This window comes from Silurus aristotelis (assembly GCF_946808225.1).
Source record: "Silurus aristotelis genome assembly, chromosome: 9".
Lineage (NCBI taxonomy): Eukaryota > Metazoa > Chordata > Actinopteri > Siluriformes > Siluridae > Silurus > Silurus aristotelis.
In genome coordinates this window covers 22,372,518-22,393,334 of record NC_139582.1, presented here as the reverse complement: position 1 = coordinate 22,393,334, position 20,817 = coordinate 22,372,518, and the positions used below count along the sequence as shown (strand labels likewise).

General features: G+C 39.3%; 1 protein-coding gene across 1 annotated transcript in view; it reads left to right on the top strand.

Moving 5' to 3' along the window:
• The window catches only part of LOC310731139 (ryanodine receptor 3), a 417,468-nt gene that overhangs the window by 362,919 nt on the left and 33,732 nt on the right, over window positions 1-20,817 (top strand). Inside the window, 3 exon segments of the mRNA XM_083550556.1 lie at window positions 18,557-18,661; window positions 19,369-19,450; window positions 19,758-20,817. The exon segment at window positions 19,758-20,817 is cut by the window's right edge and continues 250 nt beyond it. Coding sequence (XP_083406682.1) covers window positions 18,557-18,661; window positions 19,369-19,450; window positions 19,758-20,817 — 1,247 coding nt within the window.

The window sequence follows — 20,817 nt, the reverse complement described above, 5'->3', positions numbered from 1 at the left end:
TCTTCCCAAGGCACAGCGAGCTCCAATAAAATCAACTGCTTGGTGGAATCTGAGACAATAATCAATAAAAATGTCTGGATGAAGCTGTGTATATTTTATTCTGTAGCAAAAGTAAGAATTCCAGAATTATTTTGTGGGTGGGCCTTCTCTCCGGCTCTTAAAAACTGGATGGTCTTTGGTTTATGGTGACCTTTGTTGGAATTAATGTCTATGGCTAAGCTCTCAGCAACTGCCTCTTAAGCACTTGGTCATGGCACCAACGATAGCACCTGTCTCCAAGGGGTTTTGGGCAGCTGTTAAGGGGATGTTCTAGCGATCCCCTTCCTAAACAAAGGGGACAGGACGGTCCTTTTGCCCCAGATGTGGAGGTTTGCAGGATTTGGTGAGACATCAAAAAGTTTGGATTATCAAATTAAATCAAATTTTATTTGTCACATACACCTACATACAGAGTACGGCATTAGGAAATAGGATTTGGAGGAAAAAAAAACAAAGAAAAAGAGTATAAACTATGTTAAATATAAAATATATAAAGATATATATGAGAAAAAAAGTGTATATACAAGGTATGCTTATGACAGTAAACAGTAATCACATAAAGTGGTTGATGTGATTGTCCTTAAAGTGACCGTGTGTTGTGTGGTATAAAGTGCACTGTGCGAAAGAAAAATATTTGCAGACCAAAACAGGTCCTGTGTGATGTAAACACCTAGGTACCGGAAACTGTCCACTCTCTCCACTGGGGTCTCGTTGATGTTTAGCAGTTGGTAAGACCGCTACTGCTTCGTGCTGAAGTCCACTATCAACTCCTTAGTCTTGCTGACGTTCAGGAGAAGGTTGTTCTCCTGGCACCATCTCTCCAGGTTTTTAAACCTCCTGTAGGTAGGCCGTCTCGTCGTTGTTGGAGATCAGGCCCACCACAACAGTGTCGTCAGCAAACTTGATGATGGTGGTGGAGTTGGAAGTGGCCACACAGTTGTATGTGTACAGTGAGTACAGCAGGGGGCTCAGAACACAACCCTGGGGAGCTCCGGTGCTGAGGGTGAGGGTGGATGAGGTGTGTTTTCCAACCCGTACGGCTTGTGGTCTGTCTGTCAGGAATAGATCCATTGGCAGAGCGGCAGGCTGAGTCCCAGGACCTCCAACTTAGAGGTGAGTGTGGAAGGAATTATTATGTTAAATGCTGAACTGTAGTCCACAAACAGCATCTTTGTATAATTCCCTTTTCTGTAGTCCAGGTGGGTCATCGTAGTGTGGAGGAGATGAGCAATGGCATCGGTACGCAAACTGTAGGGTCCAGTGTGTCTGGTGGTGATGCAGTGATGAAGTCTCTGACCAGTCTCTCAAAGCACTTCATCACTACTGAGGTCAGGGCTACAGGTAGTCGTTGAGGCAGGCGGGCTGGGTTTTCTTCGGGACAGGAACAATGTTGGACTGTTGGAAGCATTAGGGGACAACAGACTGTTCCAGTGAGAGGTTGAATATCTCAGTGAACACCGGTGCTAGCTGGTCGACGCAGGCTTTCAGAACCCGACCTGTGATGCCATCTGGTCCTGCTGCCTTCCTGGTATTCAGTCTCTTGAATGCCCTCCTCACGTCATGCTCAGAGTTGAACGTGTTAACCTCTCTGGCTCTCTCGGCATGCTGTTTGTGCCACTAGCGTGGTTAGCTGCAGCCTCGAAGCGAGCATAAAAGATGTTTAGCTTATCTGACAGAGAAGCGTCCGCATTCCCTATTCTAGAAGATGGTGTTCTGTAGCCCGTGATTGTTCTTAGTCCTTGCCACAGGCTCCTAGAGCCACCATGTTGGAACTGTGACTCTAGTTTCCTCCCGTAGCGCCGCTTTGCATCCTTCACTGTTTTGCGAACACTTGCACTTGTACTCGTCCATGTCCACGGTGGCGAGCCCCATGTTGTAGGCAGCGAAGCAGGATCTCAGAGCGTCGTGGATTGTTTTATCCACCCACGGCTTCTGGTTGGGAAACATTCTGATGGTGTTTTTTTGCACCGTATCATCCACTAGTTTGCTAGTTTCCCACGACCGTTTCCGTAAACATGTTGACGTCATCAGAGCTGCGCCTGAACATGTCCCAGTCTATGTCATCCAAAGCGCACTGCAGCGCGGCTACCGATTGCTCAGTCCAGCGTGCGACCTCCCTCTGAACCGGAGCTTCCTGTTTCAGCCTTTGTTTGTAAACAGGCATGAGGAAGATGGCGGCATGGTCCGATTTCCCGAACGGTGGTTGTGCCTTGTAGCTGTTCTTAAATGGTGTGTAGCAGTGGTCCAGTGTCCTTTCGACCCTGGTGGGGCAGGTGATGTGCTGTTGAAAGTTCGGTAGTGCACACTTGAGGTTGGCACTGTTAAAATCTCCTACCACAATGAGCGCAGCGTCCTGATGCTGTGTCTGGTATAGCATTAGTGTCTCGTGTAAGTCGCATACTGCAGTGTCCGTGTCCCCTTGAGGTTGATAGAAACGGCACTGACAATGACCGAGCTGAAGCCCGAGGTAGATGAAAAGGCTGACATTTGATGGTCACTAGTTCCAGATTTGGTATGCAGATATGAAAGGGGAACGATGCTTGCGCTGTTGCACCAGTGGTTGTTCACCATCAGACACACTCCACCTCCTCTTGACTTCCCCGACTCCATTGTTCTGTCCATGTGGTAAACCGAGAAAAACTAGACAATGACAAAGCCATCTTGACGAAGGTTCTTTGGACTAAGAACCTGATACAATGGACATCTGCTTTCCAAATATCAGTCCAAGTGATTTTATGCAGCCGAACATTAACCTAATCTAATCCAAGCTCCTTGTTGTCCGTTGTTGTTGACGTTCTTTACCTTAAGCATTGTCATTTCTCACAACTGGGAAGTAGCCCAAGTCTGCACGCCCTTTTGCTATTGGCCCCACCAGTGCCTGTTGCCTCAACCGTGACCCAGCCACTTCTAGTGATTTCTCTGTGCTCCATTTCCTCCCTGTGCGCAACTATATGCCAGCTGCTGCAACCTTGGGATCTCTAGACTCTCTGTTCTTGACACAATTAACTCTTCAGTAAGAATTGGGAGGTGCAAAATATTTCTGGCGCAGCACTGCTCAGGCTACGTGGTAAACCAAGCCACCTTAGCAGGTAGCTGCTTAACCTTCTCTCCAGGGCCTCAACGGTTCTTATTGGCACTTTGTACACTAGCAAAGGCCACAGAATCCGACTAAGCCACGGCTTGCTCATCCAGAGACTGGACGTTGGCTAAAAGGATACTAGGTATGCGCGTGCCCTCAGACCAGAGGTGGGAAGTAACGAAGTACAAATACTTTGTTACTGTACTTAAGTAGATTTTTCTGGTATCAGTACTTTACTCCACTATTTATTTTTCAGACAACTTTTTACTTTTACTCATTAAATTTTTACACAAATATCTGTACTTTTTACTTCTTACATTTTCAAAACTGGCTCGTTACTTTAGTTTTAATCCATTGTTTTGGTGAAATATAAAATTTTTCTCTTCACTGAGCGCCGATTTCAGCCGAACAACCTTTTCCTGTTACTGCGTGTCTTTTTCAATCCGCTGGTGTATAAAGTCCTGACTCTCACTCTTTACGAAGATAAGAATCAGCAGGCAGAAGCAGTAAGAAGTTTGGGGTTGACGTGGATGAGACAGAGGGAGTCAGTGATGTAAACATGACTGAGAACAAACACATTCATGATCATCATCATCTTTTCTCTGCTTGTGTTCTATATGTGGATCTTCATCCTGGATACAATCATTAGGTAACAACATTTTTTATTAGTTTTGTATTAATATATATATATTTGGCTGTCAAAATTTAAATTATTTAAGCACTAAATGGTATTAACACGCTATCAATTCAGCGCGCATTTCTGTTTTTACCATTTTTATATAAAAAAATGTAAATACATAAATAAATAACTAAATATAAAAGAGGCGAAATTAAAACCTCCAGCAAAACATACTTATTCACGACGTCCCTTCTTTACTTAGATATAAAATATATAAGTAACCTTCACCGAAAAATATTTTTAATCAGTAAACTTTTGTTTTATTTTTGCGCCAAGTCTCAAATCAAACACCAAATCCGCCATGTTTTACACAATTTACCCTCTGGGTGGCGTTTTGTGGGTTTTTCCCTCATAATGGAAAAAAATTACTGTCTTTATTGATCGTAGAGATAAAAATATTACATCATTCAAATCTGTAAAATGTCTATATATATATATATATATATATATATATATATATATATATATATATATATATATATATATATATATATATATATATATATATAAAGCTTCTTGACTTGACTTGAAGAGGTGCACTTTCTCCGGTATTACCTCATTAATTGTCCGTGTGGAAACATAGCAAAGGCTCTTAATGATGTCCACACATCTCTGCACTGTTATAGCCTTTATATTTAATCACTGTACATATGCTTACAAATATATCACATGCTGTACATATGATACATATTTATCTGCACTATTTGCACGATTGCTACTTTTTGCACTTCTGGTAGATGGCAAAATGCATTTCGTTGCTGTGTACCTGTACTATGCAATGACAAAGTTCTATCTATCTATCTATCTATCTATCTATCTATCTATCTATCTATCTATCTATCTATCTATCTATCTATCTATCTATCTATCTATCTATCTATCTATCTATCTATCTATCTATCTATCTATCTATCTATCTATCTATCAAAAATTAATATGATGTGGGGTCCAGTTAAAAGCTAAAACAGGTAGAAGTAATAACTACTTTTTACTTAAGTACATGTCAGAGCCAAGACTTCTTTACTTTTACTTTAGTAAAAAGGTATAATCAGTACTTCAACTTTTACCCGAGTATTTTAAAACATGAGTATTTGTACTTCTACTTAAGTAATGGATGTGTGTACTTTTGCCACCTCTGCCTCAGACTGTTTCTGACCCTGGCTCGTTTCCCTCGTGGATGCCGGTAGGGGTTGTGAACTTTGTTCTTCCCCAGGATCTCGATTGGCCAGCATGGGTCCGGGTTTAAAAATAGCGAAAAGTCTAAAACCTCTGCACTTTTTTAAACGATCAAGCTTTTTGTGTATCGGACATTCAGGGCTTTCAGTTATACTCTCAGTAGCGGATGACTGTGGAACATCAGTTTTGTTTACATGGATGGAAACTTTCTGTCTTAATACCTTTTCTGTTTTAGTGAGCTAATTTGTGGGTGGGTGTAGGAAGAAATAAGCTTGGATCATTTCAGATCTTTGCCTGTTGTCTCCTGAGGAAGAAGAGTTCTACAGCTGGTACTTTATAGTCCCCTAAAAAGGGCAGTGGTTTGCGTCCTATCCTAGATCTACATGGGCTAAACCGCTTTCTGATGAGGCTCCAGTTCAAAATGCTGACACTCAAGCAGGTCATGTCTCAGATCAGATCTGGGGACTGGTATGTCACGGTAGATCTAAAGAATGCATACTTCATGTACCCATCTTCCCTTCACACAGGAAATTCCTGAGGTTTGCTTTTGGGGTCAAAGCGTACCAATATTGGGTCCTTCCGTTCGGCCTCGCCTTATCAGCTTGCACCTTCACGAAATGTGTTGATACTCTGGCTCCCCTAAGACTTCAGGGCATCCGCATCCTCAACTATATCGAGAATTGGTTGATATTAGCTGGATCAGAGCAGTTAGCGGTCCAGCATCAAGATGAACATGAAGGACCACCTATCTCGGCGTCATATGGGATTCGACGACTATGCGCATGCAACTTTGCCCGGATTGCGTCCATCCTTATGACTGTTGAGAAGGTCAGAGAAGGGCAGTCACTCACTGTCAGGCAGTTTCAGAGACTGCTTGGGCAAAGCCCAAGTAGACCTGTTTGCATCTCTAGAGACGTCGCACTGTTCCCTATGGTTCTTCCTATATCCTCCAGCCCTGCTGGGACTTGACACCTTCCCCCCTGTTGCCCTGCTTCTGTAAGTTCTGGAGAGAGTTCGCCAGGACGGAGTCCGTCTCTTCCTGGTAGCCCCACGGTGTCCGGGCCATCCTCGGTTTGCGGACTTGAGACAGCGTCCATGGGAGATTTCTCTGTGGAGGGATCCTCCTCTCTTAATCGAGGGCACAATAGTTCACCCCCGACCAGTGCTATGGAGGCTGTGGCTGTGGCTCCTGAAGGGGCACAGCTCTGAGGTACTGGTCTCTCCACCGATGTAGTAGTGACCATTTTCTAATCCAGAACTCCCTCCATGATTAAGTGTATACCATGAGATGGTGTCTGTTCACTGTGTGATGCGCTCAGCACCAATTTGACCCAGTCTACTGCCTGGTGGTTAACTTAATGTTGGCAGGTGTAAGACAAGGAGACAAGGAGGGTTTATTGCTGAATCTGAAAAGTTGGTCTTGTTAAGTATTGATGTTCCATTAATGTATTAGAGCTTAAATCCCACCCTGGTTGTTGAGAAAAAAAATGTTAATACACACACACACCTAAACACAATCACACACACAGGCACACACAAACATACACTTTTCCTCGGAACACTTGAAAATCTTTAGCATTCTAAAACTTTGGCAAGATTCTTCACACCCAACCATCAGAGGATAAAGAACTTCCAAACTCCTCCAAACTTAGAGAGAGAGGTCTACACTTAAGGCAAGTTCTTTTTCTTCTTTCAGCTTCTCCCATTAGGGATCGCCACAGCGGATGATCCGTCTCCATACCCCCCCGTCCTCTACATCTGCCTATTTCAAACCAGCTACCTGCACGATTTAAATGTTAAATTTCTTTTATGTGTAAAAGAATTTTTACGTGTAAAAATTTTTTTTTTTTTATATGTAAAAGAATGTTTAATATTTAGATAAATTACCCAATGCATAATATTAATTCATGAAATATTCAGATTTTATTTAATGTTAAAATGGTAAAATGTTGTGCTTCATAAGTTCCCATTTTCATGTCTTACATCAATAGTCTGTCCTTATTTGCCGATGAGACTTTCCAGCTTTCCTAAAGCCACGGGTTCTCAGAGAAAAAGAAAGGTTACTGAAACAACACATTAATGGACATTTACCCAAATAATAAGATCTCTAACTATACTACTAAATTCGTCAAACCGATCGATTTGAAAGGAGATTGGGAAATCACAGCACAAAACACAAAGAGTGAAATAAAGTACAAAGTGATTTCTTAAATATTAGTCAAGGATATCACAAAGACTATTATTATATTTATTCTTGTCAACAATTCATCGTACAAAGGCTGCCAACAAGAAAAAATCCAAATTATATTTTCACGAGCTATCGAAATTGCCTCTTTAGCATTTTCCAACAACATTTTAATAAAATTGGATTTTTCACAATTACTAGGTCCACAAACGATACATAAAAAGGGCAGTTGCATCCTCGCATCGTAAGCGAATACACATTTTCCATGACTAATGATTAAAACACCAACAAATGTTCTCTTGAGTTCCCTTCGTATTGCACGTGTGGAAATTCTCTTACTTTGAGGATGGCGGAGGAAGTAACGCTCGACAGGTGCTGCTGTACCTTTCCTAGAACAAACTGGGAGACCACCAGATGACTTGTTTGAAAATGGAAACATCTTGGAACTCTCAAATCAAACACACTAAAACAGAGAACTCTTTATAAAATTTTCGGGTAACTCTGTATGTGTTATTTCTCTTACTGACACAACTGTGGGGAACTCGTGAACACGACCGCCATACCTCGTTGCAGGCTACGGCGTTCGCAGACAAAATCAAGACAATGCCACTTGCTTCATGGTGCCAATACACCATATACTCACACGTTTTAAATGACGGGCAAGTGTGTACTTGTAGCGCACCGCGCAAGCAGGATGGTACCAGCAAATCAGACTCAAGGATATTGTGCCTTTCTCTGACCAGTCCTGCTTCTATGTGGGAATATTCATCTAAACCCCGGGCCTTTGTATTATCAAGATCGTGTGGATCATCTACAATCAGCTCTTCCCTCTTGCAGAGTGGAAGCGCAGCTGACTCATATCAAAGGCTCTGGCGTGGGAAAACAAAATAACCCCCTGACAAACTCTGCCCCTGAATTCATTCCTGAGAAAATATAACATCAGTGATCTACGCTAAGCCTGCAGCAATTGCAAATACTGCCGCTGTACTTAAACAGCAGCAAATGAGACTGTTTCAAACATGTATGTATTTTATGACCTTTTGCAAATGTAACATCTGTCTAGGGACTGCAGGTGGAAATTAGCATTTTTTTTGCTATAACCTGGCACATGACATCTCTTCTTTCTTAGACTAATGTTCTCTGTGCATTGCCCCTGATTAAGTACAAATAAACTCATTCATTCATTCAACAGAAACAAACAAGCAAACAAACAAATAAACAAACAAAAAAAACATATATATATATATATATATATATATATATATATATATATATATATATATATATTTATATATATATATTTATATATATATATATATATATATATATATATATATATATATATATATATATATATATTTATATATATATATATATATATATATATATATATATATATATATATATATATATATATACACATTTAACGGTCTTAATATCCATAAGGAAGAGTTGTGATACTCTGAACCCTGAACCTTTTTAACTGGGAATGGATTTTCAAATCAAACCACCTTTTATCTTGAACAGTTTGGTTATGCGTCATTATAAGCTAACCGTATTGATCTGCAATTTTCACCAGTTTGTCAGTGACTCCAAATTGACAATTTCAGAATTGGTTAAATTCAGAGTAATGTTGTTAGCTTTCATCGCTGTTTTTTCTTTCAAAGTTTTATAGCCATAGGTTTTAGGGCCTGCGCATACAATCTTGGTTACAAATTTGACCGCCGTTATCTAGCTCGCTGGTAAGACCACCCAAGTAATTGCTCAAAGGTACCATCTAATTTCCTGAACTACTTTTAAATATTACGCCGTCAGGGTCTGTGTACAAGAAACGCTTATTCAATTGCTCCATTAAATTGTACAGTTCAAGCCTTGCATAAGTGGTAGTTAAAATATAGATGAATAAATAAGCATTAGTCTGATCATTTTGTCTTCAACATAATGCCAGTGGAAAACTGCAACCTCATAATTCAAAAAACTGAACTGGCCAATGTTATAAATATCAGAGAACATGAACTGTAAAAACTGAGAGGGGTCACTGATTATAGATGTGTTGGTTCTTTCCGGTGTTTGACACATCTTACCCCACAACGAGTTTAGCGAGGGTTTAGCCACAGACCTTTTGCCGGGGTTAACATCAACAATTATATTAGGATCCAACTTGATCCCCTCTTTTTTCTTGTATTTTTTTATGAACTCGTGTTTAGTGGTTTCTTTAACAACCCAGGATGGATACCCTGAACTTTCCTCTTTTGTTTTGGGAAACATTTTAATGCAAAAAAATTGTCGGACCTATTGGGAAAATGCCACACTTCAAAAAAATAATTTTGATTTTGTAACCTTTTTTGACGGCTATAGCTATTTCAATAGAAGTCCAAGTTCCTGTAAGCTCTCTCTCCTGATCAGTGTGGTCGCAATCTTTTGCTGTTGTTGCTCACAGCATTTTTTACATAGGCGAAGAATTAGCTTGCCTTTGACTTGGAACGGGAGAACAGGGGCCCACAGGCTCCTAGGTGGTAATACATTTGCTCTGATTATGCCAAAGTAATCCTCTAGAGGCTCAACTCAGCCATTAGGGTTGCACACTTTTTCAAAGGATAAATGGAAAGGGTTGTGTCCTATCCTAGATCTATATGAGCTAAACCGCTCTCTGATGAGGCTCCGGTTCAAAATGCTGACCCTCAAGCAGGTCGTGTCTCAGATCAGATCTGGGGACTGGTATGTCACGGTAGATCTAAAGGATGCATACTTCATGAAGGAAGGGCATCCATCATAAAACATGTGCCAAATCAAATATGCAGATCACGAATCAGACTTTCATACGAATGGGTATTGTTAAAGGAAGAGAAGGGGATGAGGAAGATGTCTATGGAGACAGCAGGGAAAGGAAAAGTGGAGGAGAGTGGAGGTTAGGGTTGGTACTTTAAATGTTGGTACTATGACTGGTAAAGGGAGATAGGTAGATGATATGATGGACTGGAGATGTTGGGTTGTGTGTTCAAGAGACCAAGTGGAAAGGGAGTAAAGCCAGGAACATTGGAAGGGGTGTTTAAACTGTTCTATCATGGTGTGGTTGGAAAGAGAAATTTTGTAGGGGTGATCCTGAAGAAAGAATACAGTAGGTGTAGTGGAGGTAAGAGTTTTTGATAGGGTGATTAACGTGAAGCTGGAAGTTGTAGGGATGATGATAAATGTCATCAGTGCCTATGCTCTACAGGTAAGATAGAGAAGAAAAAATTCTGGAGTGAGTTAGAATAAGTGATAGCAGGTGTACCTAGTGTAACCCTGTTTTTAAACCCAAAAGGTTACAATTTCATATTTTTTACTTAAGTCAGAAAACCTGGATTCCCGGCAGATGAATGGTAAATTGGCCGGTAGTATTCTTCTATTTACACCAGTCTCTTATTACAATAAAGAACCCCCAATGAATAAAACACCAAAATACAAATTAGCAAATTAACAACTTATTTATTTAACTTATTCTAGAGTGGTGCTGTTTTAGTTTTGCTGTAGTTGTAGTTGAAAACAAAAAAGTATGAAACCATTAAACAGTAGAGGATGAAATATTTAGAAAATATGGTATGGAAAGTAAATTTAAAGACCTCAACACAAAGAAATACATATATAACAGAGTTAAAGAAATGCTCTTAAGCAGAAACTTGGAAAACAGAAGCACTTACATCCATCCAAGATGAACCTCAAACAGCATCAAATCACGGTTAGCATAGTGAATAATTCTCTCTGCGTGGAGAGGCAGGCCGATCCGAGCACAGTGTAACCCTGCGATCTTTACAGCAGCAACAACGCAACACGTCTAGTCGCAAACAAAATCCCAGATCCAACTAGATCTGCAGGCACTGTTCACACACGATGCTAATGCGATAGCCGCTAGGCCTTGATTACACGTGATGGCGGAGATACTGTAATTTGGGCCGTAATATTTTTACCGTAATACTAGACAGCAACAGATGGGTGATCTGTAAGGATGGCTTTAGAGGTGAAGAAGAAGAGGAGGAGAGTGAGGACTAAAAGAAGAATAAGATGGTGGAAACTGAACGAGTAAGACTGCAGTGTGAGATTCAGGGAAGAATTCAGACATGGGCTCAGTGGTGGTGAAGAGGTGCTGGATGATTGGGCAACTACTGCAGAAGTTATAAGGGAGACAGCAAGAAAGGTACTTGGTGTGACATCTGGAAAAAGAAATGAAGACAAAGAGACATGGTGGTGGAATCAGGAAGTGCAGGAAAGCATTAAGAAAAAGAGGTTGGCAAAACATAAGAAAAGTAGGCAGGAGTACAAGAAGATGCAGCAGAAGATAAAGAGGGATTTGGCAAAAGCTAAGGAAAAGGCATATGAGGAGTTGTATGAAAAGTTGGACATAAAGGAAGGAGAAAATAATTTGTACCTATTGGCCAGGCAGAGGAAAGGAACCGAGCTGAGAAGGAAGTGCTGCAAGTTAGGCATAAATAAAAGATAGAGGAGAGATGGCAGTGGAGTTTTTAACCAGGTTGTTCAACAAAATTTTGGAAGGTGAGAAGATGCCTGAGGAATTGAGAGGAGTGTGCTGGTACCGATCTTTAAGAATAAGGGAGATGTGCAGACCTGCAGTAACTACAGAGGAATAAAGTTGAACAGGCACACCATGCAGCTTTGGGAAAGAGTTGGGGAAACCATGGAAACCAAGAGAAGAGATTACTATCTGTGAGCAACAGTATGGTTTTATGCCGAGGAAGAGAGCTACAGATGCATTATTTGCTGTGAGAATGTTGAAAAGAGGTGGAGAAAGTGAAGGAGTTTAGTTACGTGGGGCCAACAGTGCAAAGTAATGGAGAGTGTGTTAGAGAAGTAAAGAGAAGAGTGCAGGCAGGGTGCAGTGGGTGGAGAAAAGTGGCAGGAGTGATTTGTGATAGAAGGGTATCTGCAAAAGTGTCAGGGAAAGTGTATAGGACTGTGGAAAGACCTGCTATGTTGTATGGTTTAGAGACAGTGGCATTGAGTAAAAGACAGGAGGTGGAGCTGGAGGTGGCAAAGTTGAAGTTGAAGATGTTAAGATTTTTATTGGGAATGATGAGGATGGACAGGATTTGAAATTAGTTTATTTAAGGGACAACAAATATAGGACATTTTGGTGACAAACTGAGAGAGGTTTGATTGAGATGATTTGGAAATGTGCTGAGAAGGGACATTGTGGTACATCGGTAGGAGAATGCTGAGGATGGAGCATTTATGGAGGAAGGTTTATGGGAGGAGGTTTATGGATGTGGTGAGGGAAGACATGCAGGTAGTTGGTTTGAAAGAGAAAGATGTACAGCAGAAGACAGAGTATTATGGAGACAGATGATCCACTGTGGCGACCTCTAATGGAAGCAGTCGAAAGAAGAAGAAGAATCCTCTTCTATAGGTTTAAAGTCGCAATAAATAACGTTCGGGTGACCGATCGGTTACGTCTTTTTCTTGCTTATGTACAGGTCAAGAGAGGTAAAATCTAAATAATCTATTCTCTCACCGGGTTGAGCTACAGAGTAACACGTTTGTGCACCGCCGTAAAGTGCATCTTGAGGGTCTAAATGCTCAGGATATAACTCTTTCAAAAAGTTAATCGCTCTGTTGTCTCTTTTATCATTTCACTCTAATCGTGCTCCCACATTGTTGTGACTTGCAAATTGTTGGTCTCTTGCAAATTCTTAATTTTTCCCATTGATTTTTGAGGAACATCTACGAAGGGGACTTTAGAAGTACTAAGAGGATGCAGGGTCAATGAGGGAAAAGAATTTTCACAGCTGTCATAAAAACACTTGAGAAACTCATAAGCCTTATTTGTCGGACCGACTTTGCAATAACCGTCTACCATGTAGTTATTGAACCGAGCTTCACCTCCATTTAGTGTGTGTTAAATATGTAGGTTTTGTGTGGCGTAAATGTATTATTGAATGGACTGTGATAAGAGATTTCTAAATGTTGACGTAATTTTCAAGTGCCGGAGTGTTTTTGTGGAGGAACATTGTTCTAAAGATTTCTCTTTCTCAAAATCAAAGACTTTGCCAGACACTGATGCGTACCACTTGAAACATTTGTCAACAACCTTTATGTAGTCGGTGTAAATATTACATCCAGGCTAGGGCTATGACTATCGAACTGTTGAGATGGTATTAAACTTAAATATATAGTTGATTGCTTTAGTTACATACAGGTTCAGAGATGTGCATGTTACACTTTGTAATAGACTATTTGAAGGAGTCAGGAAATCATTCTGCAATGTTAGGGTATTTTTACAATTGATTTTTTAGCTTCTGAAGCTGAAATGTTTGGACATTTTTGTGCCATGTCTAGTATTGAGTTCTAACAAATAAAATGAAATTACCTACGAGGATAGGAATAAGATATGTTACGTTACGAGGATAGGAATAAGATAAGGTATGTTATCCAAAACACTAGATAAACTTTGTCTTCCTCTATTATAAAGTTCAAATTAAAGTCAAAAATCTAACTTTAGGTATAACTTCATATTATGAATGTATTATGACCAAAGGTGGGAAGTAACGAAGTACAAATCCTTTGTTACTGTACTTAAGTAGATTTTTCTGATATCAGTACTTTACTCCACTATTTATTTTTCGGACAACTTTTTACTTTCACTCATTAAATTTTTACACAAATATCTGTACTTTCTACTTCATACATTTTCAAACCAGCCTCATTACTTTTAGTATTATTTCTTCTCATTGAGCGCTGTTTCCAGCCTATCAACCTATCATTGCGTGGCTTTTTCATCATATCACTGGTGTATTATTTCCTGGCTATCAGACGTAGACGTAGACGTAGGCTAACGGAGCAAACAATGAGCAAGGCAACAAGAGGAATGGTTTATGTGAATTTAGAGGAAGTCACTGATGTGAAAATAAATGAAAAAACAAAGACATTCCTCAACACCCGCGCCCATATATAAGGAAAATGTTCGAAATTATCGGTGTAAAAAAGTGCTGGTTTTAATGAATTCGCCGTCAAATTTGAGAAAGGACATACAGGTAATCTAACATTTTATTGTTATATCTTTCTTGTCATGATCCATTTTAATGTTTAAAGTTTTTTTTCCCTACAATTTAGTTTGTCTTTTATATAAGGGATGCTGCCACATGTTGCTATTTTTTTGAATGTTCTTAATTTCTGTAGTATGTAGCTGTCATTTGAATTTAGAGGTTTAGTCAGATAGTTTATACATTGGGGCAAAAAAGTATTTAGTCAGCCAACAATTGTGCAAGTTCTCCCACTTAAAAATATTAGAGAGGCCTGTAATTTTAATTATAGGTACACTTTAACTATGAGAGATAAAATGAGAGACAAAATGAGGGGGAAAAAAACCCAGAAAATCACGTTGTTTTTTTTTAAGAATTTATTTGCAAATTATGGTGGAAAATAAGTATTTGGTCAATAACAAAAGTTCATCTCAATACTTTGTTATATAACCTTTGCTGGCAGTGATAGAGATCAACTGTTTTCTGTAAGTTTACACACTGTTGCTGGTAGTTTGGTCCATTCCTCCATGCAGATCTCCTCTAGAGCAGCGATGTTTTGGGGCTGTTGCTGGGCAACACAGATTTTCAACTCCCTCCAAAGATTTTCTGTGGGGTTGAGATCTGGAGACTGGCTAGGCCACCCCAGGACCTTAAAATGCTTCTTACGAAGCCACTCCTTCATTGCCCGGGCGTTGTGTTTGGAATCATTGTCATGCTGAAAGACCCAGCCACGTTTCCTCTTCAATGCCCTTGCTGATGGAAGGTTTTCACTCAAAATCTCACGATACATGGCCCCATTCATTCATCCTGGTCCCTTTGCAAAAAAACAGCCCCGAAGCATTATGTTTCCACCTCCATGCTTCACAGTAGGTATGGTGTTCTTTGGATGCAACTCAGCATTCATTCTCCTCCACACTACAAGTTGAGTTTTTACCAAAAAGTTTTATTTTGGTTTCATCTGACCATATGACATTCTCCCAATCCTCTTCCGGATCATCCAAATGCTCTTTAGCAAACTTCAGACGGGCCCAGACATGTACTGGCTTAAGCAGGGGGACACGTCTGATCATTTTGACCCCACAGGGTGAGATCTTGCGTGGATCCTGAGATCGAGGGAGATTATCAGTGGTCTTGTATGTCTTCCATTTTCTAATAATTTCTCCCATAGTTGATTTCTTCACACCAAGCTGCTTACCTATTGCAGATTCAGTCTTTCCAGCCTGGTGCAGGTCTACAATTTTGTTTCTGGTGTCCTTTGACAGCTCTTTGGTCTTGGACATAGTGGAGTTTGGAGTCTGACTTTTTGAGGTTGTGGACAAGTGTTTTTTTATACTGCTAACGAGTTCAAACAGGTGCCATTAATACAGGTAACAAGTGTAGGACAAAGGAACCTCTTAAAGAAGTTTTTACAGGTCTGTCAGAGCCAGAAAATTTGCTTTTTTGTAGGTGACAATACTTATTTTCCACCATAATTTGCAAATAAATTCTTAAAAAATCAGACAATGTGATTTTCGGGATTTTTTTCTCTTTTTGTCTCTCATAGTTGAAGTGTACCTATGATGAAAATTACAGGCCTCTCTCATCTTTTTAAGTGGGAGAACTTGCACAATTTGGTGGCTGACTAAATACTTTTTTGCTCCACTGTATATGTTGTAGAACTGCTATACAGGTGTAAATTAAGTATAAATTATAAACTTCCTGTTTGAACTTTAATAAAATGCACAGGATAACTCACCTTAAATTAAATTAAAGTATTGGGACACCTGACCTTTCCTGCTTTATGTGGTTCTTTTCCAAACTGTTACCACAAATCTTGGGGCACTCAATTGTACAAGATGTCTTTAGATGCACTATAATACAATTTTGCATTCACTTGAACCCAAAACTGTTCTGGCAATGCCCCTGTGCACAAAGTGAGCTCCTTGAAGATCTGGTTTACAAGCTTTGGAGAGGAAGATCTTGAGTGGTCTGCTATAGAGCTCTGATCTCATCCCCGCTGAACACCTTTGGAATGAATTGGAATGCTGACTGCACCCCAGGCCTCCTCACCTCACCTACATCAGTACCTGCCTTTTGTAACACCCTTGTGGCTGATGAACACAAATATCCATAAGCACACTCCAAAAATCTAGTGAAACATCTTCCCAGAAGAGTGGAGGGAATTATAAGAGCAAATTGGGATTAAATATTAAATTCAATGCTCAAAAATTACATACCGTACTTATGACCAGGTGACCCAATACTTTTACAAATATAGTATATATGTGTGTGTGTGTATGTGTATGTGTATGTGTATATATATATATATATATATATATATATATATATATAAAATACATTGATATAATGTGAGGTTTAGTTACCAGTGTGACACTAAAACAGTTAGTAGTAACGGCTACTTTTTACTTTTTATTTAAGTACGTGTCAGAGCCCAAAATTCTTTACTTTAACTTTAAAAAAAAGTGTAGTCAATACTTCAACTTTTACTAAAGTCTTTTAAAACATGAGTAGCTGTACTTCTACTTAAGTAAACGATGTGTATACTTTTGCCACCTCTGATTATGACCCATTAAGTACAATCTTCTGAATATTTCATGAATTATTATTATGCATTCGATAATATCTCTAAATATTGAACATTCTTTCACATATAAAAAATATAAAGTTTAACAATGAAATGAATTATCTTACGTACGGTTTAAACCACTCTCTCAAAGTTTTTAAGCTTGAAGGAGCTTGAAAGTTCTTTATTCTATGATGTTTGGGTGTAAAGACTCTTAGCAAAGTTTCAGAATGCAAAAGAATTTTGTGTATGTGTGGGTGCGTGTGTGATTGTGTATATGTGTTTGTGTACGTGTGTGTGTTTACATTTTTTTTTATTAACAAACCAGGTGGGGGCTGTTAATAACTAACACACTAACTAACTAACTAACTAACTAACACACTAATGAAACTAATAACATCTAAAAAAAAGTCCCAATAAAGTTACAAAGCAAACGTGTGTGTGTGTGTGTGTGTGTGTGTGTGTGTGTGTGTGTTTACATTACAGTTTTTTCTTAACAACCGGGGTTGGATTCCGGCACTAACACACTGATCGAAAATCAATACTTAACAAGACCAACTTTACACAAAAAAACCTTTGTCTTACACCTACCAACATTAAGTTACAACAAACTAAAATAATTGAGTCAAGAGAATTCTCGAGTACTGTACACGTCAATGTTTAACGTTAACTTCCGGGGTGTGATTCCGGCTCTAACACACTAACAGAACTAATGACACCTAAAAGTGTGCACGTGTGTGTGATCGTGTCTGTGTGTACATTTTTTTTCTTAACTGTTTGAATGATGGTCACACTCGCGGGGTTAACACAACGAAGCGCCTTTATTGAGAACCTTGTTCATCCCTAATGTTCCTAATGTGCTTTTTCCTATTCCACCACCAATGCTTACTCATACGTCTGACGTCATCACTACGGATACCCATTTATACAAATGCTTGTTAAACATAAAACATTAACCCAATGTTCTACAACAACTAAGTTTGGATTTCGGCACTAACACACTAATAAAACTAATGACATCTAAAAAGTCCCAACAAATTTACAAAGCAAACAGAACAATAAAAGAATGCTGCATCTCAGACAGGTATCTAATGCAGAAACAAGCAAGAAACCGAATAGACACAACTATTTTGACTGATCTTTCCTCCTTTCTAACCTGTCTTGTAAATGTCCTATATCTGTAACCAAATCAATTTCTTCTCCTCTGTAAGCTATTGTGTAATGAAAAAAAAAAAAACAGCTATTAAATTAACACAAATATATTTGAGCATTTAGAGTTTGCTACAGATGCGGTTTACAAGCTCTGACCAGTGTTCTCTCTGAATATCCAATTAAAAGGGAATGAAAATACAGGTGTGAAAGGGTGCCAGCTAGCGGGCCTTGAAGTAATCAAGTCACAATCTGATTGGTTAAAGCAACAGCTTCAAGCATCATGGATTTGAAGCTAACAAGAGCCTGTGCTGTTAAGGCTAGCCTTCTGCTGAACTTACAGCAATATATGATGTGACATCTGAAATTTTATTGAATAGAAACTCCAACATAAAATTACACTTGATGGTGTTTCTTGTTGCATAGAATGCCATAAAATGTCTATACAGAAAACACAGAGTTTAAAAATCCCATCAACACACCTAACCTCTTCTACAGGTCAGTGACAGTGTGATAAAAATTACATTTGGGCCTTTTGTGTCCAGGTAGTAGAAGGTATATCTGTGTATGCAGAAAGAGCCAATGAGTTACATACATGAGTTATAAGAATATTTCACATTTATATTATTTTAATATTAATAACTTTTATCTTCCTGCTCCTCTTTCTGCTCAGGGTCCATGTATAGGAAACCAACAAAGCTTGGCCCACAGCAGATTATGGGATGCAGTTGTTGGCTTTTTGTATGTTTTTGCCAACATGCAGATGAAGCTCTCACAGGCAAGTTCAAGACCGACAGCAGTTGAATGAAAGTCAGTGTTTGTGGCTTTTTTTTTAAATACAGAAGAGTGTTAGAAAAAACACACATTCAGGTCTAGATTTTGTTAGGGTCATCTTTAGGTTAATTTTAAAAATATAGATTTTAGAGAGAGATTTTTCATAGCCATCAGTAGATTTTTCTTCTTAGCCAACAATAAAAGCTTAAGCCACCATGTCTCTATTATAGTTTTTTTCTGTTTTTTTTTTTAAATAAGCAAAACATGGTTTTAACAAATAATTAATTTAGAGGTTTACCAAGATCTCAATGTTTTATTCAACAGGTCAAAAGTTGGGACAAACAAAAGTTACTACTTCCTTGCCACAGTTGCCATAACCTCTTAATCTCAGTAAATTTGCTTTGTTCATTATACATGTCCATTATTAAAAGTGCTGTACACATAAAACTGAATAGAATTTTAAACAATCAAAGCATTTTTCAGATGTATAGCTCACTGTGGCACACTAAAGTAGCCATCCAGAATGAATTCATGCTTCAACACCATCGGCTCATGAAAAAAAAAATGACATTATCTACTTTGATGAATCATAACACTGTAGCGTTAAGGCTAGGTCTGGGAAACTGGAAAAAGTATTAGTCTTCCCAACACCATAGTCTGTCTGCCTTGACCAGAGTAAAATGTATTTTCTATGTTTTCCTTTTTCTGTAGGACTCCAGCCAAATTAAGTTGCTGAAAGAACTTATGGATCTACAAAAGGACATGATAGTCATGATGCTGTCCCTTTTAGAAGGTTTTCATATTCAATTCAATAATGATAAAAGATGCTCACATTTTTTGTCATTTTATGTACATTTGAGTGACATTTGTGGAACAAGTTGTGAATTTCCTGACTATCTTGTGAATATCCAGACTCAGGTACTAAAAAAGACTAATAGAAACTAGTCTTTGCCTAATATGATTATTTGCTGCTTATTTAACACACTATCAAAGATGGCAAGGTAAATACTAAGCATTATAGTGTCAGTGTATTTTTATTGGTGAGTTGCTTTGGTTCACAGTAATATATGAATTCATTTTAGATTTATGTGTCTTTCCAGGTAATGTTGTAAATGGCACCATTGGCAAACAGATGGTTGACACCTTGGTTGAGTCCTCCAGCAATGTGGAGATGATCCTCAAATTTTTCGACATGTTCCTCAAGCTGAAGGACCTCACCACATCTGACAATTTTAAAGAGCATGACTCTGATTCTAAAGGAATCATCTCCAAAAGAGAGTTTCAGAAATCAATGGAAAATCAGAAGCAGTACTCTCAGTCTGAAATTGAGTTCCTACTTTCTTGTGTTGAGGCAGATGAAAATGACATGTTTAACTATGTGGAATTTGTGAAACGCTTCCATGAGCCTGCTAAGGACATTGGTTTCAATGTCGCAGTACTGCTTACAAATCTGTCAGAACACATGCCCTATGACTCTCGGCTGGCTACCTTCCTGAACCTGGCAGAGAGTGTCCTTAATTACTTTGAGCCATTCCTTGGCCGTATTGAGATCATGGGTGGTGCTAAAAGAATAGAAAGGGTCTACTTTGAAATCAGCGAGTCCAGTAGAACCCAGTGGGAGAAACCACAAGTTAAGGAATCTAAAAGACAATTTATCTTTGATGTAGTTAATGAGGGTGGAGAATCAGAGAAGATGGAGTTGTTTGTAAATTTCTGTGAGGACACCATTTTTGAGATGCAGCTGGCCTCGGTGATCTCAGAGACCGATGCTGTTGAAAGGGGAGAAGATGAGGATGAGTTGCAGAATGTAACCAAGGACCTGGTTTTGGAAGAGGAGGAGAATGTACTGGAATCCTCCTCAGCTTTTACCACGGCATTTGCCGCGATGAAGAAGAATCTCTCTAGCCTTGGCAGACTGCTCACCCTGAAGAACCTGGGGAAACAATACAAGAAACTCAGGAAGATGAGCCTGAGGGAGATAATTGCTGGATTCTTCTACTTTTTCTGGATGATCTTTACTGGCCTGCTCTGCTTTCTCTACAACCTGGTGTGGTGCTTCTTCCTTATCCTTTGGTCAACACTGTTTGGTGGCGGCTTAGTGGAAGGTGCCAAGAATATTAAGGTGACAGACATCCTTGGCAACATGCCGGACCCCACACA